The 12,192-nt window shown below is 41.1% G+C and overlaps 1 protein-coding gene across 2 annotated transcripts in view; it reads left to right on the top strand.

The window, feature by feature from the left end:
• Positions 1-11,380, top strand: part of HADHB (hydroxyacyl-CoA dehydrogenase trifunctional multienzyme complex subunit beta) — a 41,579-nt gene extending 30,199 nt beyond the window's left edge. For both annotated transcript variants that reach the window (XM_043604363.1, XM_043604362.1), the window contains exons 7-16: positions 653-740; positions 2,316-2,503; positions 2,810-2,990; positions 4,133-4,254; positions 6,534-6,613; positions 6,694-6,741; positions 7,584-7,671; positions 7,996-8,070; positions 8,474-8,638; positions 10,313-11,380. In XM_043604363.1, coding sequence (XP_043460298.1) covers positions 653-740; positions 2,316-2,503; positions 2,810-2,990; positions 4,133-4,254; positions 6,534-6,613; positions 6,694-6,741; positions 7,584-7,671; positions 7,996-8,070; positions 8,474-8,638; positions 10,313-10,348 — 1,071 coding nt within the window. In that variant the 3' untranslated portion in view covers positions 10,349-11,380. The remainder of the gene's footprint in view (positions 1-652; positions 741-2,315; positions 2,504-2,809; positions 2,991-4,132; positions 4,255-6,533; positions 6,614-6,693; positions 6,742-7,583; positions 7,672-7,995; positions 8,071-8,473; positions 8,639-10,312) is intronic.
• Positions 11,381-12,192: the final 812 nt, after the last annotated feature.

Raw genomic sequence — 12,192 nt, 5'->3', positions numbered from 1 at the left:
AAAGTTTGTTTCATCAACTTGAACTCCTCCTTAATGGTAAGTTTTCCAAGTCGCCTTTGCATTGGGTCTTCAGGGTGCTGTCTGAATTCTGTGGCAGTCACAAAGAGAGACAGACTAGCAGTGGGAGGAATGAGTGGAGAGCAGGCAGGGACCTGAGTGGGAAGGCTGTTAGGGGAGTGGTTGGTTCTTTAGAAATCACTTTCTGCTTTGGTAACTTTTGCTTTGCCACCAAGCCTTTCAAGTGCAGGAACACAGATCGTGAGGATCTTACTCCATGATCTATTTCATCCTTCCACCAGGTAGATTTGAAAGGTTTACTTTAAGGTTATTTGGAAATTTAGATTAAAATCCAGTTATGTATTGATATTCTCAAAGGCCCAGAGCACAGCATTGCTAAGGAATTAGGTGACCTGTAGCCTGTTGACCACACTGGAAACCGGCTACCAAGAATTTCGTCAAGCGCTTGTCGGTTAATGGCTAGATGAAAAATGAGTGGGCCATTTCGCCTAATTTCATTCTGAATGTTACTCTGTAGAGTATTAACCTCAAACCCTTTCCTGATTCACCACACGGAGAAGTGGTGCTCACATGACATCATTTCCACGTAATGCTTCCTTTAGAAGTGACCGTTTCGTTCCTGTATTTCCTGAAGGCTGCCCTGGGAGCTGGCTTCTCTGACAAGACTCCTGCTCACACTGTCACCATGGCTTGCATCTCTGCCAACCAAGCCATGACCACAGGTATGTTTACTTGAAAGCAGAAGGTACATGTTAATTCTCCTTGGTCGTTTATGCGATCATAAAAAAAAGTACTCTTAACAAAAGTATATGATCAGCAGAGATCTCTGAATTTGTCATTTTTCAAAAATAAGGTTATATTTAACATTTCGATTTTTGAAGTAGTTCTCATCTTTTCTTGCTGTCTATGCCTGAGGGACACAACCATTCATGTAGTTTCTCCATCAGTAATGTGGCTGGCCACAGCAGGGATTATCAGCTGGAGAAGTATGTCTCTAGGAGGGTGCTTCTGAATTTGAGCCATGAATAATTTATAACCTGTTGGGTTTTATTTTTTTTTTTTTAATTTTTTTTAACGTTTATTTATTTTTGAGACAGATAGAGACAGAGCATGAACGGGGGAGGGTCAGAGAGAAGGAGACACAGAATCTGAAACAGGCTCCAGGCTCTGAGCTGTCAGCACAGAGCCCGACGCGGGGCTCGAACTCATGGACCGTGAAATCATGACCTGAGCCGAAGTCAGCTGCTTAACCGACTGAGCCACCCAGGCGCCCCTAACCTGTTGGGTTTTAAAGTCAGGTGAATCCCAGGATGACTGGGTGGCTCAGTCAGTTAAGCATCTGACTTTGGCTCAGGTCATGATCTCACGGTCCATGGGTTTAGGCCTTGCATTGGGCTCTGTGCTGACAGCTCAGAGCCTGCAGCCTGCTTCAGATTCTTTGTCTCCCTGTCTCTCTCTCTCTCTCTGCTCCCCTCTCCTCTCAAAAATAAATAAACATTAAAAAAAAAAATTAGAAAAAAAAATGGTTAAGTTAGGGGAGTCTAATACACCCCCATGAAGGTTGTGGCCCAAGTGATAAATCACTGTGTAAGAAGTACAGACTCTTTCCTCTGCTTTCTCCCCACACCTGTGGAATTTTAATAATTAGTTACAAATTCTCCTGACAAACTCTAGCAAAATAGTGGGACATTTTGCAGTGGCAGTGCCTGTTGTGAAAAGACCGAAACCTGAAAGATGACTGTGCTCTTTTAGTAACATCAAGGCCACGTTGCAGCCTGCCTCATGAGTGGCAGAAAATGATGCCACAGGCTGTGATTGGGGGCATTCACCACTCTGTGAAGCATGTGACAACTTCCAGACAGAGCAACAAAATACTCGCCAGTGGCCAGAAAGAGGAGCAGGGGCTGCCTTACATCTTCAAAAGCTAGACTTTCTCTAGCTTGTAAAAATTCCTGTTGTAGGGATAAAAATCTTTCTGAAAACTAAAGCTGGGAGTTTGTAAAATATGCAGAATGTTCTGGTTTAGACTGATTTGAGGGTTGGTCCAGTGGATATTTCCAGAAGCTGTTGTCCATATGGACTGAATGAAACTTGTTTTTCTCTAGCGCATTGAATACAGTTTTAGTCATTCAAAAAAATTATCTTAATCCCTCTGAAAAAGTTAAAATCGTAATTACACATGTTATAGAACGCTGATAACTGTCGTACAACAGGAATTTAATCAAGAAGCTTCAATTATCAGTGGTCTGTTAATTTCTGCAAAAGATGTTCATGTTCCTGTAACCTGTGCCCTGTAGGTGTTGGCTTGATCGCCTCCGGGCAGTGCGATGTGGTCGTGGCAGGTGGTGTAGAGTTAATGTCTGATGTCCCTATTCGTCATTCAAGGAAAATGAGGAAGATGTTGCTTGATCTCAATAAGGCCAAGACTCTGGGTCAGCGGCTGTCTTTAATCTCTAAATTCAGATTGAATTTCCTGTCACCTGAGGTAAGACTTGGGACCTCTTATGTAAAGACCTGTGCTTCCAAAGCATCCCACTGCAAAGATACATAATTAGTTATACGGTCGGTTATGCTCATTTGTAGATTCTATTAGTTACAGGGAAAGGTTAATTATTTGCTCAAGATGGGGAAAAAAGATGGTGCTTAGAAAATTTGAATTTGTAAGCCCTCCTGAGAGACGCCCTGCTCACAAAAAGCTTCTCCTGTCTGGGTCTTGACTTTCCCAGATAACCCTGGGCATGGTATAACACCTGTTGACAGCGTACCTGATCCTGTACGTTCCCTTCCCCAGCTCCCTGCGGTGGCCGAGTTCTCCACCAGTGAGACCATGGGCCACTCTGCAGACCGACTGGCCGCTGCCTTTGCTGTTTCTCGACTGGACCAGGATGAGTACGCGCTGCGCTCTCACAGCCTGGCCAAGAAGGCCCAGGATGAAGGACTCCTGTCTGATGTTGTGCCCTTCAAAGTACCAGGTAAAATGGTTTCCTCAGCTTTATAAAGGAGGATGCTTCATGCCACCTGTTAGGGAGTTCTGAGAGTTCTGAATTGCTTCTGAAGCTCCAAAAGCCCCAAATGACTTCTCAGTAAGTATGTTGGTTCTGTTTCCAGAACACTCACTTTTAAACATGGACTCAAGGTTCGATTTACGTTGTAATAGGTCAATATTTTATTTTTTTAAATGTTTATTTATTTTGACAGAGCATGTGCACAAGTGGGGGTGGGGGCGGAGGGGGAGAGAGAGAGGGGGAGGGAAGGAGACAATGAATCCCAAGCAGGCTCTGCACTGCCAGTGCAGAAGAGTGCAAGGGGTGGGGCTTGATCTCACAACTGTGAGCATGACCTGAGCCGAAACCAAGAGTCAGACATTTAACCAGTTGAGCCACCCAGGTGCTCCACAACATTTTAAAGAGAAGTCTCATAAGAGTCTGCTTTTAGGTCTTCCTGCTGTATTTATTTTTTATGTAGATGCCCATTTAAAAATTCTTCATTCATCTGATTTCTGAATAGAAGAATAGCCAAATGTGAATAAATACCTTAAGAAAGTAGGGTGTCCTGGGCACCTGGGTGGCTTAGTCGGTTAAACGTCCAACTTCAGCTCAGGTCGTGATCTCACGGTGCGTGAGTTCGAGCCCCGCATCGGGCTCTGTGCTGACAGCTCAGAGCCTGGAGCCTGCTTCGGATTCTGTGTCTCCCTCTCTCTGCCCCTTCCCCGCTCATACTCTGTCTCTCTGAAAAATAAATGAACATTTTAAAAAAAAAAAGAAAGAAAGTAGGGTGTCCTTTTGTTAGATCATTTAGATTATTTCCCAGATGTCTTAAAAATATAGTTCAGGGGTGCCTGACTGGCTCAGTTGGTAGAGCATGCGACTCTTGATCTCAGGGTTGTAGGTTCAAGCCCCAGGTTAGGGATAAAGATTACTTAAAAAAAAAAAATCTAAAACAAAGTATTGATTAAGATTCGATGACATCTTAATAACTGTAAAAGATTTTCTTTTTAGTAAATAGCTATGGGTTACATTTCATTTGTTCTTATAGTTTCTAAAACATATTTCTCTGGAGAAGATATATAAAGCTTGTACTTCTTTAGAGTTAAAAAGTTCATGTTTTTTTTTAGGAAAAGATACAGTTACCAAAGATAATGGCATTCGTCCTTCATCTCTGGAGCAGATGGCCAAACTAAAACCTGCATTCATCAAGCCCTATGGCACAGTGACGGCTGCAAATTCTTCTTTCCTGGTAACTATGTGTGCTCTATGTGTTTACTAGTGACTTTTATATCTGTGGCCTTTCAGTAGAAAAGCCTACAATAGATCTATTTATATGTATTATAGAGGCGTAAACATCTAAGTTATTCATTATAAAAATATTAAAATGGGATTATTAAAAAAACAAAAAGAAGCCTAGTTTTAACGCCTTCACAGTCACCTAATCTAGCCACCATTCTGATACAAAAGCTGTTCACTTCAGGCATTTAACCGGTCAGGAAGCTCTGATTAGCTCTCCTAGGCACTGGGGGTAGAAAGGCCAGTGATGATAATGCCAGGAGAAGATGCGATGGAGGTTGTAAGCGCAGGCTAACAGAGAAGACGCACACGGGAGGAGTCAGAGAGGCTCCATAGAGGAGGTAGCATCTGAGCAGCAAATCTTGAAGGAAGGGTACAAGCCAGTTCAAGAAGTGTAATAAATGCATTCTAGGCAAGGGGAACAGCAAAGAGGTATGAGAGCGAGGGTTTCTTCGGGGAAAAGCTTGGTTGGAGCACAGGATGTGAATTTGAGGAGTTGTATGAGATGTGGAAAGTAGGCAGAGAGTGTGACAAGTTATCTTTTAGCTCCGCTTGTTAGAAAATGATGCTCTATACTGGTCCCCAATTACGTTACTATAAGCAATTTCTATAAGCGTTTTCCTATAAAACCTATAGAATAAGTATATCTACCCTCATTTCTTGGGGTGGTGGTTTTATTTATCAGCATATAGCTTCATATCCTTCCTTGTTTTGTGGCTCCTCCTTAACTAAACATCCCTTTGATTCTGTTTCTGCTCATAAGATGTGGTTTCTTTTCTCCTACCACCTTGGGGTATAGTCCTCTGGACAGAGTCTAGCTGGTCAGCATTTCTTTTACAGTGTATCTTCCTTACCCGCATGGGTAACATGGGTACATGTTGACATGTTTGACCTTGTTAAGTGACTACTTAACGCCCACTCTTGGGCTAGGGGAGGGGTGCCTGGAATGATTCCAGCAGGATGGTACGCCACCATCTTGTTAGGCGTGAGCGGTGAAGGACTGGTTAGATAATCATTTCCACCACCAAATTGAATGATAGGGCCATATGGGGTGGGCTATACTCTTGCCAGATCTGAACTTCCTTGATTACTTCTGGTGTGTGCTAAAGGGGCAGGTTTAGTCATTGGAAGTCAGAAATGCAAATCATCAGAGGCAGCACATCACAGATAGGTGGGTTTTGGGCAATGTGTTGATGCACCACATTCATTGTAACTTTGCACAATGGCACATTGAACATATTAATGTAATGTCCATAAACCATTATTATGTATGGTCACCACTGTTTCCAGACCTTATGGCTTCTCTGTTGGTGGTAAGGTAGCTCCATCGTGACTTCAGGGTTACTAAGTTAAAATAATATCATAGAATGTGGTAGAAATTGTTCTTATGTTGCAAACTCCGAAGTAGTGGGTTTTGGATTTTTGTTTTTTCTTTTTAATGTTTATTTTTGAGAGAAAGAGGGCGAGCAGGGGAGGGACAAAGAGAAAGGGAGACACAGAATCCGAAGCAGGCTCCAGCTGTCAGCACAGAGCCCAACGTGAGGCTCAAACTCATGAACCATGAGATCATGACCTGAGCTGAAGTTGAACACTTAAACAACTGAACCACCTAGGTGCCCCTGGATTTTTTTTTTTTTTTTTTTGAGCTTTCTTTTAGTCATGGTATAAGGCTTTTTTTCAGTGGTAGCTCTTTGTCTCTCAACTTGATTTCTCAGTTGGTAAGAAGTATATGGGGTGTGTCCAGAGAGGAAAGACCATGGTTCCAATGTTCTCAGCTGCCTGCCTGTTTCTTTCATATCACCTCGAAGCCTGTGTTTCCTTCCACAGTCAGGAAACAAGTTCAGAAACAGTCCATAAAATGTAAAAATAAGTAAGTAAATGAGAGACTATTTTAATTCATAAGATTTCTCATTCTGTGCCAAAAGCAAAAATCTTTTGGCTTAAGTTTATTATGAATACATACTTCTCATGTTACCTATTCTCTTTGTCCATTTTGATAACGATGGTACTTTTGGACAGGTTTTTCTACCCTCTTCCTTAAAACAATGGGTCAGTGTGTGTATTTGGGTCGCCCATTAATTATGGATAAAATGAAAATAGTTTTGTTTTATAAAATCTCTGTATACAGTGTAATTAGTTGATAGATTCAGGAACACTACATAGAAAATGGTTGTACAAAGACTTCCAGAAAGGCTGAAGAATTTAACGTTATTGTTCTGCTTAACATTTCAGACTGATGGTGCATCTGCAATGCTGATAATGGCAGAGGAGAAAGCTCTGGCCATGGGTTATAAGCCAAAGGCATATTTGAGGTAAAGTAAATGTTCAAATAAACGGCCACCTCGGTTTCTTTATTTTATTACTGGAGCTAACCCCTCTGTTTTTTACCTAGGGATTTTGTGTATGTGTCTCAGGATCCAAAAGATCAACTTTTACTTGGGTAGGTAACAGTGTAGAAATATCCTAGGACTATCATTAGAAGTATTTGATTACCCACATTTATTATATAGATTTTAAAGTACATTAAGTTCTGAGTTCATAATTGTTTTGTGTGCTGGATTCTTAAAAATAATCCTTTATGTTGGTATATTATTTTACAGTTTTGGATTTTTTTTTCCCTTTTTCATATACATTTCTACATATATATATATAATGTATTCTTTTTTCATTAAGGTGTCATAAGCATTTTTTCATATTGCTACATAGTCTTTATAATGGCCTTTTATGTAAGCCTCCTAGTGTTTAGACTGTCTTCCCATCCCTCACAGCTCTGTGTTTTTCTAATTCTTCACATTATTTGTTTGCCCTTCTCTTTCATAGTTTGTTTATTAGCTATATCCCTGACTCTAGAATGTAAACTTTGTAAGGACAGAGGCTATGTCTGTTTAGTTCAGTATCGTGTCCCCAATACTTAATATTTGTACAGAAACAGTGAATGAGTGGAGGGCATGATAATACCTTATGTAAAACTCACCTTGGAGAATAAGGAGTTCTTAGGTTAAAAATTAAAGTTTTGGGGCGCCTGGGTGGCGCAGTCGGTTAAGCGTCCGACTTCAGCCAGGTCACTATCTCACGGTCCGTGAGTTCGAGCCCCGCGTCAGGCTCTGGGCTGATGGCTCAGAGCCTGGAGCCTGTTTCCGATTCTGTGTCTCCCTCTCTCTCTGCCCCTCCCCCGTTCATGCTCTGTCTCTCTCTGTCCCCAAAATAAATAAACGTTGAAAAAAAAATTTTTTGAAAAAAAAAAATTAAAGTTTTAACACATTACTTATTTTTTCTTTTTAGACCAACTTACGCTACTCCAAAAGTTCTGGAAAGGGCAGGATTAACAATGACTGATATCGATGCTTTTGAATTTCATGAAGCGTTCTCAGTAAGTCACTTAAAAGATACATATCAAAGGACTGTAATCATAAAAAATGTATTGTGTTGGGGAGATCCAAGTGTGTTTTATGATAGTGTTATAAAACACAAGTAGAGCTTTATATTTGAAATACTGACCTATGCTGTTGGAAGGGGTGTTAAGTGGGGGGAATCCAGTCGTGCAGTTTTGAAGACATACCTTTTGCTGTGATCTCTTAGAGGCCCTTCAAAAGAAGCAAATGTTCCCTTAGGAAGATTTCACTGAAAACTGATGTAAAGATTTGCTCAACTTTAATGTCAAGGGACATTAATAACAAGGTCCTTTCCCTTGTAGGGTCAGATTTTGGCTAATTTTAAAGCCATGGATTCTGATTGGTTTGCACAAAATTACATGGGTAGAAAAACCAAGGTAAGTGATTAAAAGCATGCTTGAATTTCCAAAGCACAGTAATATTTGGGCTGTTAATAAAAATATGAAGGGGAAAGCAATTCCTTTTTATGAAGAATTTTTTATTTTATTAAATGTATTTATTTCTTAGTTGGAAAATAGTTCCTGGAAATCTTTAGAAAAAATGAAAGTAAAATTCTATTTTGTCTTTTGTTCTTCCAGTTCTGGTGTTAGGTGAAGGTAAATAGACAGTGGCTTTCAGAATTGACCTAGAATTTCTTCTTTACTTTAAAGTAATACATGACGTGTCTCAAGTTAGTCATTTTCTCCATTTCTGTTACCTTCCTCTTGCTAGGAGTCTGGCCTGACTCTTAACCTTAAGTAAACTCATCATTATATTTGTGTCTGTTTTTGTGGGAGCCAGGTTGGGTCACCTCCTTTGGAGAAGTTTAACAACTGGGGTGGATCGCTGTCCCTGGGACACCCATTTGGAGCTACTGGCTGCCGGTTGGTCATGGCAGCTGCCAACAGATTACGGAAGGAGGGAGGCCAGTATGGCTTGGTGGCTGCCTGTGCCGCCGGAGGGCAGGTATGTCACAGCAGCTTCAGAGGTGCTTCTGGAAAGTCATTTTCTTGGAAACCAAACCAGCTCATTCCAAGCACGTTTCATTTGGTTCACTCTGAAACATCCTTAGAGCAGTATTTCTGATGACAGACAACTAAAAAAAGCAGCCTATTTTGAGGGAGGAGGGTACAACTTTAATTCTTGATAGTACTTTGGAAGGAAGACAGTTTTTAAACTCGAGCTATTTCTATTCCTAAAATAATGTTTATATATATTTTTTAATTTTAAAAGGAATACATCCTCATTATGTTTCTATATACAAAAAGCGTGTAGAAAAAAATTAGAGCCGGGGCACCTGAGTGGTTCAGTCGGTTAGGCGTCTGACTCTTGGTTTCAGCTCAGGTCATGATCTCATGGTTTCGGGGGTTCAAGCCCCACATTGGCCTCTGTGCTGAGTGCGAAGAGGGATCCTCTCTCTACTTCTCTCTCTGCTCCTCCCCCAGTTGCACTGTCTCTGTCTTAAACTTAAAAAAAAATTTTTTTTTAGATAAAATTTTACTCATTTATCTAGTCACCCTGAGGTCATATTTATAAAATCTCTCCGAAAAGTAAATTATCTTCCCTGAAAACTGAATTATACCTTAATTGGAAAATTAATTTACTGCTGGATAACATTGCTGTTTATTTGGGGGGAATTTGTTATTCTACAGATTCGTTTCATTGGCCTTACTTGCATTACAGACACAACTTCCTACCTGCTACATATGACATTTCACTCTGGGAATAAAATCCAAAAGGAGGGCTGATTGTAATCTTTTTGTCCCCAGTCCTGAGGGAAACAGATCTGGTTTTCTTCCAGATTACAGAAACTTTCTGTTGCTGATCAAGATAAATAATAAGCTATATAAAAGTTTAAACATCTTGCATTTAAAAGCCTTTATTTATGACCTGTCTCAGAAACTGAAGAAACAAGGGGTCAGTTATTTGTAGGCTAGAGTATTTCAGACTTCATGATGAAAAGCACTTTTCAGTCTGTGTACCTGTGTCCAGAGAAAACCATAGTCAGGACTGGAGCCCCCCCCCCACCATCTGTGCCAGGCTTAACTGAGGGAGATAACGAGGGCACAGTATCGTGCGGGGTGGGCAGCCCACGTGGGTTAGTGTCTTGTGGTTTCTAGTGTGTGCTCCCTGGTTGTTCACCTAGCACACAGAGTAAAACCCAATACCGGATGCTTTTGTGGATGAATGAAGAATACCACCCAGTACCTTTCTTCTAGAAGTTTACAGTCTGGTGAAGGCGAGAGGAGATGATTAAAAAGTAGATTAAACTTGGCATTGTTTCATCAAGAGCCAAATAAGTGATGCAAATGTGACTGGGAGACCAGAGGAGGAATCCCGCATTGTGGATATAGAGTGTCTCAGCGTTGTCTCTATTAACATTTGGGGCCAGATAATTATTTGTTATGGGGGGGTTGTGTTCCGTGTTGTAGGATGTTTAGCGGGATCTCTACCCACTAGATGCCAGTGGCAACACTCCCCTTGCCCATACACACACAAGATCACACAGTGTTTGAAAGGCAGGCCCAGGATCGGACTCCAAAGCCCGTACTTTTCCCATTGTTCCCTCTTGCCTCAGGACTGGCTGGATTCATTGCCTTCCGTTGCTCTAACGGAGCTCTTTTTTTTTCTCCTTTACAGGGCCATGCGATGATAGTGGAAGCTTATCCAAAATAATAAAGGAGAGCTGACCTGGAGTTTCTGCGCAACACTCGCACTAGGCAATGCCATTCCAATGCATTACTAACTGACATCCTTAGTTCCTATCTCCTCTTAGGAAAAGACAATTTGTGGCCTTCTGTTCAATACTTTGCAATTAAGCCTTGCTAGTATTCTGAGCTTTCCAGTAATCACGGCTTACTACTCTTTCAGGGATTTCTTAATCAGCAGAATCTCTCAGTGTTATGTTTAAACAGCTGTTTGGGGGCTCTATTTTCATTAAATACTTAAATGAGTGGTTGCAGTTCAGGAGAGAGGTTTTCTGAGATTTGGAATCATCTTTGTAACATTTGCAAAGTATACTCCTTCCTATTTGTGACCTAAAGATGTGTGTTTTCTATAAAATACAAACCAATGTGCCTAAAGAAACTTAATTATGGAAAGGTAATTCAGAGTTTAAATGTCACTGAAAACTTACAGTAAATGTTTAGATATGTAAGTACCCTGTTACACTTAATAAAGTGAGGGAGTATTGAAGAACTGTTTGCCTTAGTTTTTACCAGAGGTAAAGGGTGGTTCCCTTGGCTTGGGGGCAGATTTTGCCTTTAATTACTCATTTGTAACTTTTAGCCATTTTAGTCAGTCATGTGGCTGCTAGGGGTATAAAGAGGGTCCTGCTTTAGAATAACACCTTTTTGGGGCTCCTGGGTGGCTCATTTGGTTGCGCATCCGACTTCCGCTCAGGTCACGATCCCACGGTTCGTTGGGTTCGAGCCCCGTGTTGGACTCTGTGCTGACAGCTCAGACCCTGGAGGCTGCTTCTGATTCTGTGTCTCCCTCTCTCTCTGCCCCTCCCCTGCTCATGCTCTGTCTCTCAAAAATAAATAAATGTTAAAAAACAAAAACAAAAACCCGTTTTAGAATAACACTTTTTTCCCCATTGCTCCTTGGGGGTAAATTTATTTCACTGTTCGGAGATGTCTCTGCCACGATTTAAGTCAAGTGTAAAGAAATTTTATAAATAAAAACATTAAAAACCTTTTTAAAAGAGGGGTGCCTGGGGGGCTCAGTTAGTTAAGTGTCCGACTTTGGCTCAAGTGATGGTCTCACAGTTCATGGGTTCGAGCCCCACGCTGGGCTCTGCTGACAGCACCAGGCTGGAACCTGCTGCGGGTTCTGTCTCCTTCTCTCTCTTTGCCGCCCCTCCCCCCCGCCTGCCCGCCGTTTGCGCTCTGTCTCTCTCAAAAATAAACCTTAAAAAAAAAATGCCTATGTTGAAATAAGAACTTTTGTTTATGTGACAGAATGGAAAGACAAACCACAAAAGGGACAAAGATACAGATACATCCTACAAAGGAGATACGTCTCTCTCTCTCTCACGATCTATGTCACCCTGATATAGATCTATCTTTCAAGGGATCCAGGTTATATGAAGAATTCCCGTACATCAGAAAGAAGAAAGATGACTTACAAAATAATGGGCAAAAGATATGAACCGGCATTTTTTATAATATAATGTAGAAATGGAGAATAAACATGAAAAGAGGCTCATTAGTAATGAAAAATCAAATTAGGATCATAATGAGCTATTCTTTTATACCCATCAGGAAAAATGAAGACTCAATATCAGGTGTTGATGAGGATGTGGAACAATAGGAACGATCACACACCGCTGGTGAGAATACAAATTGATATGAACCACTTGGAAAACAGCTTGGCATCTTGCACATTTGAATAGGACACACGGTCTGTGACCCAGCACAGGAGTGCCAGGAGACGCGTGCAAGAGAGTGCATAGCACCATTGCTCTCTAATAGCAAAATATTATAAATAACAAATGTTCATTGACAGGACAGGTTCAA

Source organism: Prionailurus bengalensis, chromosome A3, assembly GCF_016509475.1.
Source record: "Prionailurus bengalensis isolate Pbe53 chromosome A3, Fcat_Pben_1.1_paternal_pri, whole genome shotgun sequence".
Lineage (NCBI taxonomy): Eukaryota > Metazoa > Chordata > Mammalia > Carnivora > Felidae > Prionailurus > Prionailurus bengalensis.
The sequence above is the reverse complement of the archived record's forward strand: the minus strand, read 5'-3'. Positions and strand labels throughout refer to the sequence as shown.